Source organism: Nymphaea colorata, chromosome 11 (assembly GCF_008831285.2).
Source record: "Nymphaea colorata isolate Beijing-Zhang1983 chromosome 11, ASM883128v2, whole genome shotgun sequence".
In the NCBI taxonomy this organism is placed as follows: Eukaryota; Viridiplantae; Streptophyta; class Magnoliopsida; order Nymphaeales; family Nymphaeaceae; genus Nymphaea; species Nymphaea colorata.
In genome coordinates, this window is record NC_045148.1 from 18,945,442 (window position 1) to 18,968,029 (window position 22,588).

Below are 22,588 nucleotides of genomic sequence, written 5' to 3' on the forward strand. Positions count from 1 at the left end.
TAGTAACAACTGTGTTATTATTACCAGACAACCTTTAAGAACACTTTCTATGCATAAAAAATTTAAAATTATTGAGCATTTACTTCATTCTTGAGGACTTAGATTTAGGTCTGGGCATCAGGTCGAGCCGACCAAACCCGATACAAGTATGCATGGCTTGGACCTGAGCACTTACCAGGTCAGGCTGGGTACCAGGCCAACATCATGCAGCCCAAGGCCCAGCCCAGCCTGATCCCATTGTAACTAGTTAAGTAGGTTGAGTCTTGCGGGGCCGAACTGGCATAATTATGCATTCAAAAAGGAGGTTAGGACTAGGAGGGGCCGAGCTGGCATAATTATGCATCCAAAAAGGAGGTTAGGACTAGGAGAGCAGCCCGAAAGGGCAGCATTCGGAAAGCATGCGACAGCCACGAAGGAGTCCAGCCACAGGAGTAGGATGACCGGCGTCTGACAAGGAGGCAGCCATGAGGGGCAACGGCAACAGCACCGGCGAGTGGCAACGGTGGCAGTAACCATAGACAATCAGGAATGGGAATAAGGCAGGGGAATCGGGAGAGGGCAGGAGGCTGCACCAGTGAGTGGCGATGGCAAGCAGACTGGACTCTGACCGCGACAAGTGGTGACGGCTACGACGGGCCGACGACAAACAAATTAAGGTGGAGGAGTCGGCGGTGGTGAAACATTCCTTTCTCTATGGCCCATTTTCTCTATGGCCCATTTGATATACAGGAAGAATTTAACGTGGTAAATTTACCATGATAATTTTTTCTAAAAAAATTTACCAAGTGAACTAATGACGAGCTGTTGTCGTGTTGAGACTCAAAGTTGATTCGACCTAATAGGTCAACCGGGTTCTGCTACTCGAGCCCAGCCCGTTATTTTGTCGAGCCGTGCCGAGCTTGACAGATTGAAACCCGTGACGCCCAAGCTTGTGTCAGGCTAGGTATTGCAGATCCATTGCCCATCGGTAGTCCAGCCTAGTGGCCAGGCCTAGTTAGATTCTTCTCCCCACGTAGACGTGTTTCTTTAGACATCCAGTAAACTTGAAATCATTCATCAAACATTAACAAGGCTCATGCGCAAAGTGATGGGATGCACAAACTCAGAAATAGTTCTCCTTAAGTAGATGATGCTCCTACTAGCATGAGGGCTCCAACTTTGCTTTGAAACTTAAGCTGTAACATTTCAAGTTCGAGGACTTCAAAATGATAGTGTTTAAGGGCTTGGAAGTATAAGTAGTTCATAGATCTCAGTTCCTATTTTGATAATCCTGGTCAGTTTCTTGAGCAAACAAAGTTGGATGTGTTCTTAGATTTCGTTTGTACTCGACGAGCAAATGCTATTCAGTAAACAAATTTGTAAATATAGGACTCGCCTCAATCTTATTACCGGTACTTATTGTTTAAAATGGAACCATGACAAGAACAGGCGGGCGGAAGAGAGGGCAGTGAAGAGGGCGGCGGGCGCGAACGGCGAAGATGAAAGTCGAAATCGACGACGGCCACCACCAAGAGGAAGAGGGCGAACACAAGAGAAGGAAGAAAGCGAAGAAGATGAAGAAAGAGAGAACGGCCCCGGAAGAGGGCACTTCCTTTCATCTCCCCACGGTCAGCATTGCTGTTTGTGGTTCCATCATCGACAACGCTCAGTCGCTGGAGTTGGCGACGAGGGTATGTACGCATTCAGCTGCTCTCCGCTTTCTCCTTTTTGCACCTAAAATCAGAGAAAGGGAAGCTATCTTCTTGCTTTTTCTCCCCCGGTTTCTCTTACATGTTATTTGTCCTGAGTGCGCTGTTTGCCTTCCTCAGTTAGCTGGCCAGATTGCCAGGGCGGCCACCATCTTCAGAATCGATGAGGTTCCCACTCTCTCTCTCTCTGGTTCTATTTGATGTTGTCGTCCACGTTCCTCGATTTACTGTAGGTGAAAACGTGCTTATGCGGGTTTGGATGGAACAGGTGGTAGTTTTTGACGACAAAGCTTCGTCTTCGGACGAATCATGTGTGAAGACGGTGCTAGATGGTTCTACAGATTACGAAGGAGGGGCGCCCTTTCTCGTAAGAATACTGCAATATCTGGAGACACCCCAGTATCTGCGACGGTGCCTCTTCCCCAAACACAACAGTTTAAGATTCGTGGTGTGTATCCCTCTTCTTCTTCGAATGTGGAAACTTTTCTTCGTCTTGTTTGGCCTAGGTGGCAATGGGATACGGATTATATACGCAATTTCTTTGTTGGCAGGGCCTGTTACCTCCTCTTGATGCACCTCACCATGTTCGCAAGCATGAATGGTTGCCTTATCGTGAAGGCAGGTGATCGTAGTTACCGTTTTTAGATTTCTTAAGGTTTATGATGAAGTTTCTGCTCATCTGGTAGGAAAACTTGTGAATGTAACGAAGTTAACTGGATTCATCGAGTTTGAACTTTTGTTTATCCTGGTTTTGTTGTGCTACAAGACAAATTAATCTCCTGCAATGTTTTAGAATCTTACAGGAGAAAGCATTTTTTCATCATCAGCTAAAACCATCACGTTGATGTTTATTAGCTACAAGGCAGTGTAGGCATTGCAGGTCGTGGCACATATTGATACACTTTGGCACAGAGGATTCATTTAAATGCTTATAAGGATGATCTTTCCGTTTCTTTTTGAACTTTTCTAGTTTTCTTATGGGTAATAAGATTTTGGTAGTCATATTGAGTAACTTCTCTGTTATACCTGTTGCATCTTGTTATGTGGATCGATGTTGAAATGGCACTCTTTCCATTAAAGGAAAAAGAGTTTTGAAAAATTAAAAGTTAATGCCTGTCTTCCATGTGCTCTGTTCTTGCAAGTTATGCAATTTCTAAGCGTGATTCTTCATATGAATTTGGAGCACTGAAGGTTCTGGGATTTGCTGTTTATTTTTCCTCTTCCTTTTGGTGTCAAACAGGTGTGACTTTGAAGGGCAAGCCATCAGGTTCTCCAGGGACTCTGGTTGATGTCGGGTTGAATAAGGTTTTGGTTTTGTTTCTTGTTCAGATGTATTTGTGGGTCGGTACATGAGCCTGTGCATCTGCTTTTGTGTTGCATTTACACTTGTTATTTGAAGGACTTGGTTCCATTGGCATATGGCATCTGGAGCAACTCTTTTCTGTTTCAACAGTGGACTTTGAATACAATAAAGCTTAATCTTATGAAGGCTAAATAAGTAATACTTACCGATGATGTACACAATAGCATTTGTTAATGGTTGTCCGTTGTCATGTGCTTGGTTCTCAAATGAGTGGTTAACAAGTTATTTGGACTCTGGAGGGCAGTATGAACTATCTAATTTTTGAGATCCATCCTAGTCAGACTAAGTAGTAAGTACACTACATTTGCATTTCATTTTCAGAACAGAGACTTTAAATTGGTCATGGGTCTTCTTCACCATCCTAAAAAATTGTCAACATGTCCTCTTGATCTCTGCTCAGGATTTGCAGTTCACATGCCTCCTGAAAGTGGGAATCTAATGGAAACTACACATATGGAATAGCAGATGCATGTGGAAAGCTATTGAATTCAACAACTGTTGGGACAACAGATAACTGATATCAACTTATCAACATGTGTGTCCCATTCACAATGTTTAGTCAAAATGTGCTGCCATAATCTCTGAATTTTTTGTTTTCTCTCAAACTGATTCTAGGTTTAAATATCTTTTCATTATCAGTAGTAGGGATTAAGTTTGGTGCAGTTGAAGCTCGCCCTTTGTTAATAGTGTAGGTTGAGTTAAGGCTGTGACATGAGCTCTAATGGTATCAGATGAAGACAAGATTCAAGGCTGGTACTCATGGACATGCATGCCTTGACTTAAGTGAAAATTTCTGTTTCCAAGGAATTGTTTTCTTCAAAACAAGCATCACTGATACGGTCTGTCACACAGGCTACAAATTTTCAAGCTCAAATCTAGCACTTATGACATTTAAATGGATGTTCTGAATATCTAGCACTGATCTCCTTGTATCACCTCTCTTTCCAGTTGGTTTTTGCTGTTGATAATGTTGTATGGAAATGCTAGATGAAGCCTTTTTTAATACTTGTGACCCTTTATTTTCAATATCCAGGAGGTTGTGGTTGAACAAACACTTGAACCTGGGCAACGTGTCACTGTAGCTATGGGATCCAATCGGCAATTGGAATCAAGTAACTAACTTTACAAATTTGTGCAGCTTTTAATCTACAAGGGCATGTTAAATTCTTTAGCTTTAGTGATTCTAAACAAGTATTTTCTATGCTAACAGCATTGGTTGTAAATCTCTAAATTTTGTGCCCTTACTGGTCATCTATAAACATCTCTCTCTCTCTCTCTCTCTCTCTCTCTCTCTCTTTGTGGTAAATATGCTTCCTTTTTTATGAAACAATAGTCGAGTTTTAGAATACACGAATAAAAAATGGGAGAGAAAATTATGCTCAGTAAAGTGAGACCAAAAGATTAGGAAATTCAATTGTAAACCAATAATAATGAACCATGTTAGATCTCGTTCCGTAAGATGGGAGCTATCTAGGATATATATGCATGCATATGATTTATTTGCATACCCAAACTTGAAAGTGATGAAGCATGTGTATCACCTTTAGTGCTAATTCTTGAGCAACAATTCTAGATCATTATGATCATGAACAGTAATAATAAGTTTAAGTTGAAAGCTGGAATATTACACAAAACACAAATAGACGATTAGTGTCATGAAATGTTAGATAAACTTGTCATAGTCTCAACTGAATCCATATAGAATCATGGTACTTTTTTATTTTTTTTGTCGGGAAATGTTCATTGATACAAAGCCTTAGGTTGCAAGATTGCAGTTATTTTTGTCACAATTTAATCTATCTATACTTTATACCACTCTATGGTTGAATGTTTATGTTGCCAATTTTTTTGTATTTTGTCATACAACTATTATATGTCACATTTTGTCGACTGGTTTCTTGAACTTCCTTCTCGTTCTGTTCTTCTACATATGCAGTTATTCCCTTCTTTGTCTTAGCTTCATACATTATTATTTCTAGTTATACGTGAAGTTACCAGCCCTTCCAAGCCCAGAGAAGAGTTGGGATTGTATTGGGGATACAAGGTTCGTTATGCATCAAACATTAGTTGTGTATTCACTGAGTGCCCTTTCAAGGTGAAAATTGCTACTCTTTTCTGACACTCCCATATAAAATATTTGTAAAATTTTCACTTCAAAATGTATGAGATTTTTATCTAATTTTCATATTAAAATTTACCTTACACAGGATGGTTATGACTATAAAATTGGAACTTCAGAGCATGGGGATGTGCTCAGTTCATCAGAAGTCTGCTTTCCGAATTTCAGGTATATTTACATGTGGATTCTAACATGAGTTTCTAGGCTAAGGAACTTTGAAGTGAAAAAAATGTTCAGGAACATTTATAAACAGATGAAAAAAGTGCTATGGCAAAGAAATACTGGAAGCCTGCATTTTTTGTTTTTTCAACTTGCAAGTGTAACTGTAGCATATAGCTAGCCTTTCTTCTGAGCCCCCAAGATTGAGGTAGGGACACTATTGCCAATATAATAACTTATATAAGAAATGCTGTCATGGATAAAAACAGGACAGTTTGTTTAGACAATAAATTCTTTCAAGTGGTTGGCAAAGTTTTTCAGAGTGACAACAGGAAGAAATGAAAAATAGGACGATAGTTGATGTTTTATAGAAATAAGAAAGAAAAACTAGCTAGAAGCAAGCAGTAAAGTGCAATGTACATCCTATAAATACACTGAAAGAAGATGTTTTTTCAGTTAGGTAGATGTGCTAGCGTTTCATTCAACTAAATGAACTGGTTTGTCATATCATTTTGGACTACTTGTTATCTCATATGGTTTTGATGTACTTTTCTCCTTTCTTTCTCCCTTCTGTCCCACCCACCCACAGGCACAAACTCACACGCAAAAAGAAAATAAGTTACTCATTAGCAAGCAATTGTTTTGTTGCCATAGGCATCTGTTGATTGCTTTTGGTGGGCTTGGTGGCCTCGAAGAAAATATAGAGGAAGATACTAGCTTAAAGGTAAGCCCTTCCGTTACCCATTTTACCCCCTAGCCCTTTTCAAGGTAAATTAAATGTAGCCAAAAGTTATTTCCCTAATGAACAGTTTGTTTTAGGATGGGTTCTCCATTCTGGCCTCCTTCAGCTCTAAATTTTACATGGAATTTTTCTCCTCTGCCTTCCTCTTAGCACATTGCTAAAGTGATGTCCATTTTATCCTTTGTATTGATATTTTTAATTTATAGCAACTACTTGGAACCTCATTAGTAGGTTCATCCCTCTTCATCTTCAAAGAAATGCTATGAAAGCATTTTCATAATCTTATATGTTCAAACGGTACCAGAAACTGACACCTTTTGAGTGAGGTACAATAATCAGATATTACTAGAGCCATCATTTTATTCCTTGATGTGCTGTGGCCTTTGGCAGGGAAAAAATGTACGCAAGGTTTTCAATTCCTACTTGAACACTTGCCCTGGTCAGGGCAGTAGAACAATTCGGACGGAGGTAATACTCAAATCTACTGCATGCTTCTGTATTACTAAGGTGACCTTGGAGCAGGTCCATGTGATATGTATGTCTCTGGATCCTGATTGAATTAAGTTTCTTGGATTGAGGTTTGGAGTCATTTAATAATATTTCTGTAATGATCAGTAATATAAGAAACCAAGTTCTGAATGTGGTTTCTTCTCACGTACAGGAGGCCATATTTATATCTTTGCAGTACTTCCAAGAGCCAATCAAACGAGCCGTCACTTCTGTGGCAGATTAATGTGCATGAACTGATGCTACTATCCAAATGGTTGATCATTGTTTTAGCAGCTCGTCGTAACTGAAGCTAAGGGCAACCGGAAAATGAGAGGATCAACAGGATAAGGCCGTGACATTTCAGGAAAAAAAACTCGAGGTCTCCGTGATTGATTTCTTCCTTTACCCATTGCAGGAGACACTTGGGTTACCGGCGTTGGAGCAATGTCATAGAATGCTTCTTTTCTGTGAACGGCTGAAGAAATCATGTGTATACCTTGCAGCACCTGCCAACTTGTGAAGTATTTAGTAGATTGTGGTATGGCTTGTCTTAGATGGGTGTAAGGTGTTGGCTCGCTTCGAATACATGCATATGCCCTTTAAGAACGCTTTGGTTGTCAGAACCAAAGGACTTGTTCAAGATTTTATCCGTTCTAATTGAGTTACCTTTCTATCAACTTCTCAATTGAAATTAGTTCTTCCTCGAGATAATGCAAAACCTTCTCTCTCTCTCTCTCTCTTTCTCTCTAATATATATATATCTGTGAGTAGGCTAAGAAAATTACATGCATATGCTATGGTTTATACCATCATGAAAAAGAAGGGAACATGAATATTCGAGTCCACCAGCGTATCCATGAAAGCCAGGATAATTTGGCCCAAGGATGCTGTTTGCCACCAAAAGCAGCGTCACCAAGAACCTTGCATAAGTTCTATCCCAGAATTGAAGTTGGAACTAGCATCTGTCTTCTGTTCTTCAGTGAAGTTACGGGACTGCTTCACTAGAGAAAATTATTGGAGATCTAGTCCATTGTTTCTAAGGAGACATGAGAAGAAAAACCTTTGATTGAAAGCTCTAAAGCAATCCTCCAGACACATTCACTGCTTGTAGTTTTTACCTGCGCAGGTTAGTTTGGGTCTGAACTGGTACCCTGCGTGGAAAACCAGAAACTTGGTCTTTGCATTGAAAGGACGCTGACGCATTATTGGTGTTTCACTATACATCGTAGGCGAGCTCTACACGTGCCGTGGACATATCGAGACAGTAACCAAGTTGAAGAGACATCACAAGTTTGAAGTTTCTGGGCGATGTACTCTGGTATCCATGGGTGACCTGAAGATTCTACAGAATGGAAACCAACCAAAGGGCGCTTTCTGATGAACTAAATTGATTTTTGCAATTTTCTCTATGATTATGGCAAGCTGCTAAAAGTTGTTCAAAAAGAAAAGGAAAAAGATGAACCTGTCTTGAAGCGCAAATAGAAGAATAGATTTGTTGACCACAATAAAGCATCCATAAATGTCCCAAGTGCCTATACACAAGCCACCCATTCCAGGAGACAAGAAATTACACATCTTCTTGCAGATTATGCCAAATAAACATATCAAACGCCTTCTGTAAGGCTATTAGATTTCAAAAAGCAGAGTTCCAAAGGTAAGCATATCTTCGTAATAATAGACATTATTATTGTTCTTCTTATTTCTATTGGCACATTAGAACTAATCAAACATGGGGAATGCAACCTTCAACAATTCAATTGTTGACCTGCAACCCATGTCAGCTGGGTAGAACTTGAAATAAAATAAAATATCAAAGAGAATCTCAACCTTCTTGAGAGCAAAGCAAAAAATTATGTTGGTTCACTTTTCGTATTTCAGAAAGCACCGACAGCATCATTTGCTTACACGAGCAGTGACATACATGTAGTTGAGTCCAATTATAGCTGCCAATCTACCAAATTCCGCCAAAATCCGGACGCAGATTTTCGACAATTGTGTTTCAGAAGCTGAAGTTTCATGAGCTTTTTCTTCTAAATTTCATCTGTGTACGTGTTCAAAAACAAAGAAACGTATCTCTAAATCAGTTTTCCGCTTGCATAAATAAATTATATGTTTCTAGATCCACGTGAAGTTGTCATTTACATGTTTCTAGAATGTGGGTGTAGCAAGCCTTGTTGGTACGGTTAAATTTCTGGGGAAAATAGAAGTAAAGATTGGATTTGAAGAAAATATGATATAAACAACTTTAAAATGCAATTCCGTTGCAGCGGATCTGTGTGAGCCCCTGGTTTTGTCACTTAGCACGACCCCCCAACCGCCGCAGGTGCTTGTCAACCTCAAGCAACTGTATCCCCTCAAATTTAAAGCTGCCTTTAAAATAAAGTATGTTCTTTACTAGTTATTTTAATTATCTTGTTTAGTTTCTCCTTTAGACACCTCAATTGGTAGGTTATTTAGCTAAAACCCACATTTTCTTAAGATTTACTTCTAAAAGACTGTCTGCACTCCATTATATGAAAACCATTCTTAACATAAAATAGTGCACTCTCTAATGAAAATTGATAATTTTTCAACTTGAAATCTTAGCTTTCTGATAGTCAATGGAGTGATGGTCATGAACTTGAGAATCTAATTAAAATTATGAACTTGGAAGTTGACTGGTAACTAAGAACTACTAAATAAATACAAAAGAAAACAGGAGCACAAGCGTGACGCAATAACTTTGCATAAAAAGTAGATGGTACAGTGACCGTTCATGGAGAGAATGGGGTTCCTTCTTTTTGCTGACGAACCACTCTTATTTTAAAATAAGTTACGGCCCCTAACAAGAGACAATGTGTCATGGGTTTAAAATAATCAAAATACCCATGATTATGCAAAAGTAGAATTTGGAAAATTTTCACCATTTAGGGTAAAATATGGAACATGTCTTCCCAAGTTAATGCAATAGCATTGAAAGCGCCTTCTATCATATAGCTTGTTTATTAAATATATGGTTTTAGTGAACTGTAGATTTGAAAATCATGAAATCAAAATCTGTGTTATACTCCAAATTCACAAATCAGGAACGCTGACAAATTCGGTGTAATATTTGCATTGTTTAAAGAGAACAATTTAGGATTTTACTAAATATAAAAACCATGAAGTTCTAAGTTTTAAATTCTTAAAATATCGTATCACCTTAGATATAATAGATGAGGAAACACAATGCCACATTATGGACATAATCTCAGTACCATTCAGATGAAAGTAGAGGCAAATTTCAAATAAGATCAGAGATGAACTTGTTAACAACTGTTTCTCCAAGGAAAAAGTCTGCTCGTAATCATGTAGTAAGAATGAATATACACAAATGGTAGGGGTTAATTAGTAAGAAAAATGAGACTGCCGACAATACTACTCTCATATGCTTCCTCTTTACCACCAAGAGCAAAGGTAGGATTTTTTAAACTTGGGGAAAGGGGGCGAATTATAATTTCAAAATTTTAAACAAGAGCCAAAATATAATTTTTCAAATTTTTTATATAAAGTTAAATAAAAATTTTAAAAATTTTCATGCAAAAATTAAATTTATTAGATCTCACTTGTTTCCCGAATAATGCCTACGCTGCAGGAATATTCGACACCACTAAAAGGGTCGATGGCATTATTTGCCACAGGAAATTTTGTTTGCATATCGCCGTTTTAATGAAAATATCGCAACAAATGCATTTCTTTTTCAAATAAAAGATAAAACATTTTTAACTACGCGTGCACACACATGAGTGAGCCTACTAAGTAACCACTGCCTTGCTTAATTTCGGTCAATTTCATTGACGTTTTAAAAAACTAAGTTTAAAGTCAAATTATAATTATTTATTTGTCATGACGTCTTGCAAATTATAAATCAAATTAGTTATACGATGTATAATAAATTCAGATAAGTTATATAGAGTCGTGCGAACGTTTATATTTTTCAATTAAATATTTTACGACCGAATATGCGATTCAGTGTGGGCAGAAGACGTCGTGGCAGGGACCCAGCGAGCCCAAGAATATTTAAGACGGGAGAGAAACTCTAAGCGCCCGATTTTCAATCGTATTTCCGGAAACAGACCTGTGATTTTCGTCGTTGATGCAAGGAGATTTTCCATAAATCGATTTCTTTCTCTCATTTTCTCGCTCTCGGGCCAAGCCATCGTCGAAAGATTCGTAGATGGCACACGGCACAAGAAGCGGCTTCTTTAGTGGGAGCGAAGAAACAAAACTGCGAGAATGAAGGCGTTCCCCTCATCAGCAGCCTTTTCTCAGGGAGCACGAAGACTAGTTCAGATTAGACTATATATATATATATATATATATATATATATTCTTTAATTACAAAGTGAAACTGCTAACCGCTTGGAAATTTACCATACAATATCTACTGGTTTTCGGTGATTTTTCATATTCTTCAAAGAGAGCAGGAGAGAATATGTGAAGCTTGGAGCTAAGCAAGGAGCTGCCTCAGTAGGAAGGAACTACACTGAATTTTCTAAACTAAATTTACATAGATGAACTAAGAAACGGAGCCGACACCAACCCATCTGGCTCCTAACCTCGGATTGCCTTCTCTTTGGCTTCTTAATCACATCAATGCACGAGTTTTCACGTAAATGGGAGAAGGAGAGACATTTTCCTGACTCAACAAAATATCTGCTTAGAAGAGAATCTTCTGCGGAAGAAGAATTTCATTGGAAGAAGGTGTGGAATAGTCTTGTTTGTTTGTTAACCTGTCTGTTTCTGTGACACGAGAAAAAAAATGATACACGAGAAAATTGGAAAAGGAAAAATCAGGTGAAAGACAAAGCAATCACAGAAATCGTGGCAGAAAGTTCATCCAAACAGTTGGTTCTCCTTTTTCTCCCCATCTGTGGGCGCATGACGGAAGTGAGGAGAGGAAGCCAATCCGAAGGGGAGAGAGAGACAGAAAAAGGAAGAAGGAGAAGAAGAAGTGAAGCCGCCCCCTTTGTTTGGGGCAGCCACCATTGACATCGCTCCACCTGTGCTGCAATAGCAGATTTATTCTTCCTTGGAGCAACTTCATAATGGAGGCTCCCTTCACCTTTACCTACTTATTATTACTGTGGCAGGTTCCAATGCGATGGTGCCTGAACTGAACCCGAGATCACTTTGTTTCATCTGGGCAGTTCTTATTTACTCCGTTGAATATCTCCCTATGACATATATGATGATATATGTGCAAAAAGTATATGTAATTGATCTAATTTATATATTCTCGGGATCTCAAATGCCCATCCAAGTCGTCAGCCAATGCCTTAAGACTTGCGCACTTACTGCTAATAATAATAATAAAGCCGTGATATTGAAAAAATAATAATGATGTATGGACAGTAATGGAACTTAATGGTCGCTCCTAATATTTACTTTAACAGTTCGCAAGAAGAGAAGTATAAGCGCCTCCCTCCTCCCACCCCTTCCCTCCTGGTTTGTTAGATCGCAGCCTCTTCACCCGGCAAAGAAGAAGAAGGAAGGAACCCGAGAAAGATGCAGGCGTCGCAGCTGTTGTTGGAAGAACCCATCAGGATGGCTTCCATCCTTGAGCCGTCCAAAGCTGTAATACCCCCCCCCCCCTCTCTCTCTCTCTCTCACACACACACACACACACACGCATGCACGGATGTGGATTGCGTTCTTTCTCGATTATTCCTGCGGTAAAATTGCTCTTTCGAGCTTCTTCTGTGAACATCTTAGCTAGTCGATAGGCTACCGGGTCCGGCCTTCCGTCGTTTCCAAGGCATTCTTATGGGGATTCTTGGTCCTGCTTGGATTTAGAGGGAGAAACTCCTTTTTTTTCTTCTTTTAGATGTGTACAGTATGCATGCTATTGGAGATGCGAGTTGGGGATCTCTTCTTTTGTTCCTTCTTTTCATTCTCTTCCGTATTTTTTCGTCCTGATCTGTCTTCCGCGTCATCTTCCTCCGATTCTGCAACCAATTTGTGTAACCAACTCTTGGATCACAACCAACAGCCGTCGAGTTACGCCTAACTCGATGGATGGTCGTTTGTGCGTGCAGAGTTTCTTCCCAGCTATGACGAAGATCGTGGGGACGCTCGGTCCAAGGTCTCGATCGGTTGAAGTGATCTCGGGTTGCCTCAAGGCTGGGATGTCAGGTGAATACGACCAACCCGCTTCTTTCTTGGGCTGGTTTGCAATTTATTTGCGGCATTCGTTTGCGAGGCTCTGGTTGATGATTGCTACATAATTAGCGCTAAATCTCTAGGCTTTAGAGGTTGTTTTTCTTTTTGCTATTATTATAAACTGGTTAAGTCTAGTGTCTCTTTTGTTTATGTATATTGGCAGTTGCTCGTTTTGACTTCTCTTGGGGAGATCCTGGATATCATCAGGAAACACTGGAGAACTTGAAGAAAGCGGTCAAGGGCACGACGAAGCTCTGTGCGGTGAGCTTCCGGACGCATAATTCATTGGCTTGCAGCTATTATCTTAGCCTCTGTCCTAACTGCTTCTACTGTACCTGATGAATGTTTTTGTCGCCACTCAGTGGAATGGGATCGTGCTGTTAAACTTCAGATTACGGGCAGTCCGATTGTTTTTCATAGGGCTGTTCTGCCAAAGTATTCACTTGGACACTTGCTTATCTCAGGGTTATCATCTTGCCTCAAACCGAATGTTGTAAAAACCCGTTTCTTACTTATATGAAGGCGGAAACCTTAAAAAACGTTGTGTATTGTTGTCGACGCTATGCATCGTATCACATCAGCCAGCATCGGCCTTAAACAAAACGACTTAGAAACTAAACTGTATTTTAATTAACTTTTTTATTGGTTTGTCAGCCTGTATCGGTCCATTTGGGCCGAATTGGCTCGTATTGGCTGTCACCAGCAGATTAGCACCAATATTTACAGCAGCGTTGAAAACTCATTCGGTAGTGAAATTTGGTTTATCTGAGATGATACTATATGAGTATGCATAAAGCGTCCATTGTTTGTAGACCATTATCTTGCCTGAGATTTCACTTGGTAGTGGAATTCGGAATATCCAAGACGACCCCCTATAATCTGAATGAGTGTTACATTCAGATCGTCGACTGTGAAACCGTTTCCTCATGAACTTGCAGTTATTCCTATTAATGGAAAGACATCCTTTACCACTAAAAAGTAAAAGCACACTGGATCATCCCAACTAAGAAATTAAATAGTGACAGTTCCTGATAAGATCTTGAAAATTGACCTGGCGCCTCCTTTGGGGCTTTTGTTAAAGAGTTCATATATTTATTTGCACTAACAGTTTCATGATGGTTTCTTTTCAGGTTATGTTGGACACAACAGGTCCAGAGCTACAGGTGGTCAACAAAAGTGAGAAGGCGATCTCACTACAGGCTGACGCTTCAGTGATTCTAACACCAAATCAGGAGAAGGAAGCATCATCCACACTGTTGCCTATAAATTTTTCTGGCCTCGCCAAGGTATGTCATATTCTTTTCGTTCACATTTCCGCTGGTACCTTTTTTTTTTTTTTTGCTTTTATCGACCCATTAGTTGAAATTCTCTTTTTTGTTTTCCTCATTGTCTGCCATCCTCTTTTGTATGTACACTACTGCTGCTGTTCTTTGTTCCCCTTATTCTTCATATTTTTGTCTTATGAGAAACTGAATTGAAGTTTCTGCTTGGTATGTAAACCTTTTCAGCCTAACATACTAATGATAAATTGATAATACTACCCTGTTTCCCGCATCTGCCTTTTGCATTTGACATTGATTAGCTTCTTGCTTCCTAGTTGTGTTAAGAAAATATGATGCCCCATCTGACTGATCTCAAGAATTACATTATGTGCAATGAGTAACTGTTGTTTGTGTTATGCAGGCAGTAAAGAAAGGTGACACCATATTTATTGGCCAGTACCTTTTCACGGGCAGTGAAACTACTTCTGTCTGGTTGGAGGTAGGTCTAGTGGCCCAGAATCACACGTGTGGCATCTTTTTGGATGTTGGTTTTTTTTACCTTTTTTTTGTCTTCTCCTTGTCCCAACCCACAATTGCAGGTGTCTGAATTGAAAGGGGAAGATGTGGTTTGTGTTGTCAAGAACAGTACTACGCTTTCTGGCTCTCTATTTACACTACATGTCTCGCAAATTCGTATTGATTTGCCTACTCTAACTGATTCTGATAAGGAGGTAAATTCCTGGTTTTGTTATGTTTTTATTATATCAAGTTGCTAAACTTTAAGCATTTTAGTGAAATCAGGAACCTTTAGCTTGAAAAAGTCTTATGTGCACTCATCCTATATTAAATCACCAAATTCCAGGCTTGCACATGCCATAAATTTTGTACTCATTCAAAATTTTCTTGTCTTTGTTGCTGGTTGTAACATTTTACTGTTGCTATGGGAAACTTAAGTTTCCATATGTGCATTTTTTGCTTTCCCGTATGGTACCAGTCTTAAAAGTTAAAAATAATTTTAACTTAAATAGCAATAAAATTGCTGGAACAGATAACCCAAGTTCTGGCTGAGTTATCAATTTTTAGGTGAACAAGTTGTAAACAATCTTATATATAGCATGTCTAGATAAAAAATATCTAGGCTGTTAACTGTGTAAGAGCCAATTAGGTAATAGCATCCAGGTGACCTGGTGTGCTAAATTGTGCTTATATTGTGTGATTAAATAATAAGCTTTAAGATTGGTCTTCTTTATACACTAACATTTGCCATATTCAAGAACTTCTATTAGAATTTTCGTTTGCAGGTTAGTCTACCTATTTAGATTTCAAGTTGTCATGATGCTCTTATAAGGCATCATCACTCAGGTACATTCTGTTCTCATTAGGTGATGATGTAAATGTTGATAAGATTCTTGGCAAACGTAAGTCATATAGTCATGAACCTGAATCAACTTGTTGAGGTATAGAAGAACCTAAGTTAGTTCAAGAACTATACTACTATAGCTGTTAATATTGGACTTCTGATGGTTCTCTACCTACCAACTCTGAGAAAGGAGCTTGGTAACATAGCTGGTTCAATTGAGAAATAACCTTGATGAGTCACATGACTTTGGATCTTATCATTTGAGAAGGGAAGACAGTAGACACACATGTCACATAATAGAACATGATTGCAGGAGTAACTGTTGATAAATAGTGAATGCACTCTACACTTTAAAAACTGTTAACTTGCTGACAGTAATTATTGATCAATAAAAGTGGCATAATTAATGCATTAAATTGAACAAAAAAAATCCTTGTTGTTCATGTTCACAGCTACAAATAAATTTGTAGGTTAATAAAGTGAAACACAAGCAAACCACATGTTAAAGAATATTTATACTATTAAAGTTCCAGTCTAAAAATTAAAAAGAATTATGTTTATTAGCTGAAAAGTTTTATTTTCACTTTCTGGTCAAACCTAGAATTAGTTGAGCATGACTGGCATGGGTGCATTGTCCTCACCTGACATTTTTTTGGTCATGTGGAGACCTGCACCTGTGTCTGTACCATGTCAACATGAGTGCCGCACCTAAACAGAACAAGCAAGGCACTTCTTTTTTGTACTTATCTTGGAAAATGGTGGATAGATGGCATATTTACCAATCATAATAAGCAATGAAAACTACATTTTACTGTTATTAGGTGTGTATTGCTGTTTATTCGTTGGAGTTTCAAAATGTGAGATGTGTCATAATGATATATCACGAGGTTTTTGGAAGATTTAAAGATTCTGTTTAAAATTTGCTTTTCTTTTATATTTAAAATTTCTAACTCTTTTGATTTTACAAAAGAACATAGAAATTTAACAATTCACTGCTTCTATTTTAAAAGTTCTGAGACTTTCTTCGGAGAAACTACATTGTGAAAAGAATTCACAAGAAAAACTTAGCTGCGATGTTGCAAAAATAAGATTGTTGACTATGGTAGCGCCACTCCTCTTTAGTCCGTCTACTTTGGACCTCTTTAGTCCATCTACTTTGGAAGTTGGAACTTCTACTAAGCTAATTTATTAGGTCATTTCTTAAAACATGTGGTATAGATGCTTGTTTATGTACTGCAGTTATGCTATATTAGCGTTCTAAACCTTCCTTGCTGATGCTGATATTTGGCTGTAAATAAGGATGTGTAAATGTAATCTAGAACTAACATATGCATGTTTATGCCATGTTATGATTTAGTTACAAGTATCATGGTTATTGCAGGTGATAAGCACTTGGGGTGTTAAAAACAATATTGATTTCCTCTCTCTATCTTATACACGTCATGCAGAAGATATCCGCCATGTAAGAATCATTCCATTATTTTAGGAAGTTATCTCTTTTTTTTTTTCTTTGTTTAGTTTCATTTTTTCCTCATACATTTTTGTCTAATATGAGAAATTTCTTTGTCTCAGGCTCGTGATTTCCTTTCCAAGTTGGGTGACCTGTCTCAGACACAGATTTTTGCAAAAATTGAGAACGTAGAGGTGGCTACTTGGAGATTCTCTTTATTATTTTCCTTGACAATTCTGTTTTTTATTTGCTCTGTTTTGTCTTTTTCTCAGTTCTGGAAGGTTCTAGTATGATGTTTCTTTTGATTAGTTATTTCTTTCCATAAATTTCACCAGGGCTTAACCCACTTTGATGAGATTCTACAAGAAGCTGATGGTGTTATTCTTTCTCGGGGAAATCTTGGCATAGATCTTCCACCTGAGAAGGTAAGTGAATTTCATCCCATCATACTAGCAATCCTCAAGCAAGCAATGTCTGCAAAACATGGCTACTGATTGTTGTTGTGAAAATGCTGAGTGATACTGATGCAGTGATGCATCTATTTTCATATTTGTATGTACTTTGGAAAGCATCCAAATTCTTCAAATCTTTTTGCTTCCCCTTCAAATGCATTTGAAGGATCTGAACAAAAAGTTTTTCTCATTTCTTCTTCTATACTATAGATTGTGAATATTTCCACCAAATCTCCTTTAAAACCATGTTGATTGAGCATTCCAAAGAGTAGCCTATGCCAGAGTGATTGAGCTACTGTTTAGAAAATGTTGTTGAGCTGTTCCAAATTCTTTGTGAAGGTATCCCATTAATTACTGGTCATAATTTAAGAACCTTAGCAGTACCTAAACATAACAGGTGTGCTTATAAAGGATGTAACATGCTTTGAGTTTTCCAGTCAATGTCCAATCTCTGATTTGTCTTTTCTATTATTCTACCAGCTGTTTACCTGCTGACAGGTTTTCTCAATTTCTCAATCATCATCCAGGTTCTTGCTTTTTATTTTTGTAAAATTAACCTTGAGATATGTCAGGGTTGACTCATATACATTTTCTACTTCTAAGATTGCATACTATATACTTTGCACGTTGAAACAAATACCGAGAGTTGTTTCATTGAAGTTACATGGGACATGATTTTCAGTAGTCAGTTTGATGAACTGAGTCACTGAAGCATTTGTTTGCCAAAGTGTTGTGGTCTTAGCCTCTCAGGTCAATTATATAGAGCACTTCTGTTTCTGTTCCGGACGTGCTAATGCAGCTATACTTTTTGGAGTACTTCTGTTGTTCTGGGAAAGTGTTTCTTGTCTGTCTTGTGCAAGTATGACATGCTTCAGTCAGATTCATCATATAATCATACTTCTTGATGTTCTTGAAAGAAAATATGTTGATGAGTATGGAAAACATTTCATAGGTCCTTTTTGTGTTGGATCTGATTTTTTTTTTCATTTTCTTTTTCAGGTGTTTCTATTTCAAAAGGCTGCTGTTTACAAATGTAATATGGCAGGAAAGCCTGCTGTTGTTACTCGAGTTGTAGATAGTATGACAGACAACCTTAGACCAACTCGTGCTGAGGCAACGGATGTAGCTAATGCAGTATTGGATGGTATTGCCATTTTTCTCATTTGCTTTTACCAGTTGCATTGCTTTTTATGAGGTGACTGTAGGTGTCCAGTGATTGCATTGTATGCTGTCTGAACTTTTTGTTGCATTGAGTGTTGCAGGTGCTGATGCAATTCTTTTGGGTGCGGAAACTCTCAGAGGATTGTACCCTGTTGAAACTATCTCTATAGTTGGCAAAATTTGTTCTGAGGTAATTTCCTTGCGATATTTGTTAGTGAGGAAAGAAATTGACTGCCTTCTGCTCAAAAGTCAAAATAGAAAAACCTCTTTTCCAAGCTGTAACTTGACATTTGAGTTGGGCCCTGGACTTAAAGAAACATCAAGTTGATAGCCTGAAGTCTATCAAGGAACATGACATTTTCACTCTAATGGTGCTGCTTCTTGGCAAAGACAAGTTAAACGAAAAAGAAATTTTGTAGCCAGTCTGAATTATGTTTGGTTTCATGTAGTTTCTAGCTCTATGGTAAAGATTTCCAGCCAGAATCAGACAACAGTTTTAAGCCTCTATTATGTTTTTTCCTTAAGCTTTTTACCTGTTGCATTTTTAAAAGTTGTATCTAGAGAAAGACTGCTGCTGTAGTCAAGCATTAGTTTTTGTAAACATGTAAGTTCCCAACTATTTGCCTTACTCTTTCCACCTCTTAGTTGCACGCATGCTTCTTACACAAATTTGTTCTACCTGCAGGCAGAAAAGGTATTCAATCAAGACCTTTATTTCAAGAAGGCTGTAAAATATATTGGAGAACCAATGAGCCACTTAGAGTCAATTGCTTCTTCAGCGGTATGTACTGAGATTCTTGGTTTTGGTGATTGCTTGTCTTCAGTTCCATTCCTGCAATAACTATCTTCTTAAACATGTGTTAATTAGGATATATCAGTTGATGTTAAACTTCAAAATTCCTGTCCAGGTACGTGCAGCTATTAAGGTGAAAGCTTCTGTTATCATTTGCTTTACATCATCAGGAAGAGCTGCAAGGTACCTTCCGATGATTTGGACTATTAATCTGCTACTTCATGCATTGATTGGTTAGCCTTTTAGATGTTTTAATGAATATTGATGAATTGATCTATGCATGTGGGTGCATGTGTATGTTTTCTTTTCATTTGCATTAGACAAAGATTTGAAGCTTTTTTTATTTTTGGGTGTAGGTTGATTGCAAAATATAGGCCAACTATGCCTGTAATATCTGTTGTCATACCCCGTCTTAAGACAAACCAGCTGCGATGGAGCTTTAGTGGTGCTTTTGAGGTATGTACCATGTTTCCAGTTGTTGGTCTTACAGTGTGTACGACGATAGGTTGTTGAATTGTCTCATTCTCATATACCATCACTGATTATTAAAGTTCATAAAATCTAATAACGATACTGTTTTACGGCAATCAGTTTGTCTGAAACGGTGTCGCTGATGGGCTTCTGTGTACATGATATTTGCTCTTTATATCCAAATATTTGCATAATTTACAAAGTGTGCCTTATACTTCTGTCATTCGTTGGCAAATAACATGAGCAGGCTAGACAATCTCTTATAGTCAGAGGCCTTTTTCCAATGCTAGCAGATCCACGCCATCCAGTAAGTGCTCTCTGTCTGTCTCTCTCTCTCTCTCTCTCCCCATATTGGGCTATATGATCGTCCTTTCAAACATTGGTAGTGGATGGTCTTTGTTGGTTAAGCAGCATTATGTGTGTTCTTCGCTTTTAACAAGTTAACCTGCATCTGTTCTAGGCGGAGTCAACAAATGCCACCAACGAATCAGTTTTGAAGGTAGCGTTGGATCATGGTAAGACTTCAGGCATCGTCAAATCACATGATCGCGTTGTTGTCTGTCAGAAGGTGGGGGATGCATCTGTTGTGAAGATCATAGAGCTGGAAGAGTGAGCTCTAATCCCGTTCTTTGGTCAGTTATAGCAACCAGCAGTAGGTGTAGTTCACGTGCTTTGCTTCAACTTTTGGACGTATTGAGTGTAAATGCTGCGGTTATCGCCACTTCCATAAAGCCCTTGCGCACTGCAGTTAGAGATTGAATAATTTTTTAGTTCGGATTCGTGCTGAAGGTTCTTCTTCATACCGTTTTATCGACAGTGGAATACCATTCTTCTTTTTTGCCTGAATTTCAGGCCGCTGTTTCTCAATTCAATTCTCCGACAATGTTTACACTATCGTGGGACAAATAAACTTACTTCTGATTCTGGCGCTTGCACAAATTGGGTTTCCATGAATCAATAATCCACAAGCTCATGGTTTTCTTCCGGCTATAAATCTCCTTAATCCTTGGGACCTATATACGGTTACTTGGGGGTAATTATCGATTGGGAAATGAATGGCAACCAAGTGTCTTGCTGTTATTAAGTTGTCCGCGAGCTCTCAGCTTGGGCATTCAAGGTTTTCCTTTACCGAAGGATGCAACGCCAGGCAGATCACCATAAGTTGTTTTCTGCAACTTTCTTGAAAACGAGACAAATACGGGAGCCTAGCCTTGAAAGTAATGCCCTTAACGAATGGTTCATTTCAGCCTGGATAAATCATAACTCTCTAGAAATATCTGCATTATAAAATATGAGTAAAAGACCCAAAAATTTACTTTACAAATAATAAGTTGCTTGTCCAGAGTATGGAATAACTTATTAATGGCATACATAGTTCCTTATATAAATAATAAGTTGCTTGTCCAGAGTATGGAATAACTTATTAATGGCATACATAGTTCCTTATATTTTCTTGTCTACGCCCTCATACATTTCTTAAGGGCCCATTTGGTAATAGTAAAAAATTGTTATTGTTCTATGAACCTGCCCCAAAAAAATGAGGTAAATTCATAGAACACTTTGTAAGAGTGTGCCATGAATGTGCTTCACTTTTTAGGGTAGGTTCATGAAACAATAGTAGTTTGTCATTGTTACCAAACAACCCTTAAGGGCTCTACGCACACATGAACTATATCAGGCTTGACCCCAACTCCTTACATTTGTTTAAAAAAAGAGAGTAAACCCCCCATTTCTTGATGCTATTAAACTTAATTTGGATCAAGAAAAGAGAGTAAACCCCCAATTTCTTGATGCTATTAAACTTAATTTGGATCGGGAAAAGGACTTAATTGGTGCATGATTACATCCTTAGGGTATGAATGTTAAAATATATGATTTAGATTGAATATCTGACCAAACTTTTTTGAAAAAATCTGATATGAAAAAAATTTATTATCTGATTAAGAAATCGAATCAAACTCGGATTTAAGAAATGACATCCGATCATATTCAGATTCAGATTCATATATATATATATATATATATATATATATATATATATATATATATCCCATTGGATTTAGGTATGAATTCAAATTAGATTTTTTTTTAAACAAATATCTCAATCTAATGCTCTTACGTTTTGAAAATTGACTAAAATCGGTTCAAATTCATATTCGAATATGAATGTAAAAATTGGATCCTTATCGGGTTTGGGTTGTGAAATTGGATTTCAGATTCAGATTTGGATATGATTTTTCTGTGTTCATATTTAAATCTGAATCCAAATATCCAAAAAAGCAGAGAGCATATCCGATCCATTGACATCCCTAACTGTGAGACTAATGAAACCAAATACTATGGTTAGCCATGAAAAGACTGGTCAGAAGCTACACTTCAACTTAGTGGATGGTTTTCCAACCGCAGAGATAAGCTCCTGACCACGACTGCGAATGCGATCTGTTATGGCTTTGAAGTTTCACTCTGTTAGGAACACCAAATTGGCTTCACATTTGATTTATCGTGTGCTTATCTCGACCTGTTCATCTAAGTGATATGGAGTGGTTGATTCCCTTTTTTCCCTCTAAGTGTGGCTTGACCTAAAGCTCCAATTTAGATATGGACCTAATAATTTGAATCTAACATCTAAATTACAAGCTGAATAAATCGAACCAAAAGAAAAAAACTGACGTCCAAAATCCAGCCGAAAAGGTTAAATAAAAAAGAAAAGTGACCAATCACAATCCAAGCGCCCGTGGCCTAATGGATAAGGCGTCTGACTTCTAATCAGGCGATTGTGGGTTCGAGTCCCACCGGGCGTGCGATTTTATTTTTCTTCTCTTCCATTTTAAAGGAAGCGTTTATTTCTTATCCATGAGGGCAGGAAAGAGACGTCCATACTCGGCTACACAAATTATTT

The 22,588-nt window shown here is 38.2% G+C and overlaps 2 protein-coding genes and 1 non-coding gene across 4 annotated transcripts; all 3 read left to right on the forward strand.

Annotated features, from left to right (window-relative positions):
- Positions 1-1,390: 1,390 nt before the first annotated feature.
- Positions 1,391-7,237, forward strand: LOC116264670 (uncharacterized). 2 transcript variants are annotated; one of them, XM_050080455.1, is made up of 11 exons: positions 1,391-1,670; positions 1,809-1,856; positions 1,957-2,136; positions 2,240-2,306; positions 2,929-2,993; positions 4,085-4,163; positions 5,031-5,095; positions 5,259-5,338; positions 5,984-6,053; positions 6,462-6,539; positions 6,733-7,237. In XM_050080455.1, the coding sequence occupies exons 1-11, from the start codon at positions 1,479-1,481 to the stop codon at positions 6,802-6,804; spliced, it is 996 nt and encodes a 331-aa protein (XP_049936412.1). In that variant the 5' UTR covers positions 1,391-1,478; the 3' UTR covers positions 6,805-7,237. The 2 variants fall into 2 exon arrangements, with proteins under 2 accessions (XP_049936412.1, XP_031500874.1); XM_031645014.2 differs by having other exon boundaries at positions 1,392-1,670; positions 5,031-5,146.
- Positions 7,238-11,492: 4,255 nt separating this feature from the next.
- Positions 11,493-20,628, forward strand: LOC116264666 (pyruvate kinase 1, cytosolic). Its single transcript, XM_031645007.2, has 16 exons — positions 11,493-12,155; positions 12,617-12,713; positions 12,904-13,001; positions 13,871-14,026; positions 14,424-14,501; positions 14,602-14,733; positions 16,744-16,824; positions 16,935-17,006; positions 17,148-17,237; positions 18,264-18,408; positions 18,527-18,615; positions 19,111-19,206; positions 19,334-19,401; positions 19,575-19,674; positions 19,937-19,996; positions 20,150-20,628. Exons 1-16 carry the CDS (start codon positions 12,087-12,089, stop codon positions 20,300-20,302), a joined length of 1,584 nt encoding a protein of 527 aa, XP_031500867.1. The 5' UTR covers positions 11,493-12,086; the 3' UTR covers positions 20,303-20,628.
- A 1,789-nt stretch (positions 20,629-22,417) lies between these two features.
- On the forward strand, positions 22,418-22,490 carry TRNAR-UCU (transfer RNA arginine (anticodon UCU)). The gene has a single exon. It is a non-coding gene; the product is annotated as a tRNA-Arg (tRNA).
- The last annotated feature ends 98 nt before the right edge of the window (positions 22,491-22,588 follow it).

Bases quoted from the DNA above. Each gene is read 5' to 3' on its own strand.
- LOC116264670 (XM_031645014.2), top strand. From the start codon at position 1,479: ATGAAAGTCGAAATCGACGACGGCCACCACCAAGAGGAAGAGGGCGAA. The intron at 2,994-4,084 runs GTTTTGGTTTTG...TTCAATATCCAG, and splicing joins TTGATGTCGGGTTGAATAAG to GAGGTTGTGGTTGAACAAAC. The intron at 5,147-5,258 runs GTGAAAATTGCT...TACCTTACACAG, and splicing joins TCACTGAGTGCCCTTTCAAG to GATGGTTATGACTATAAAAT.
- LOC116264666 (XM_031645007.2), top strand. From the start codon at position 12,087: ATGCAGGCGTCGCAGCTGTTGTTGGAAGAACCCATCAGGATGGCTTCC. The intron at 14,502-14,601 runs GTAGGTCTAGTG...CCACAATTGCAG, and splicing joins CTACTTCTGTCTGGTTGGAG to GTGTCTGAATTGAAAGGGGA. The intron at 17,007-17,147 runs GTGGCTACTTGG...AAATTTCACCAG, and splicing joins CAAAAATTGAGAACGTAGAG to GGCTTAACCCACTTTGATGA.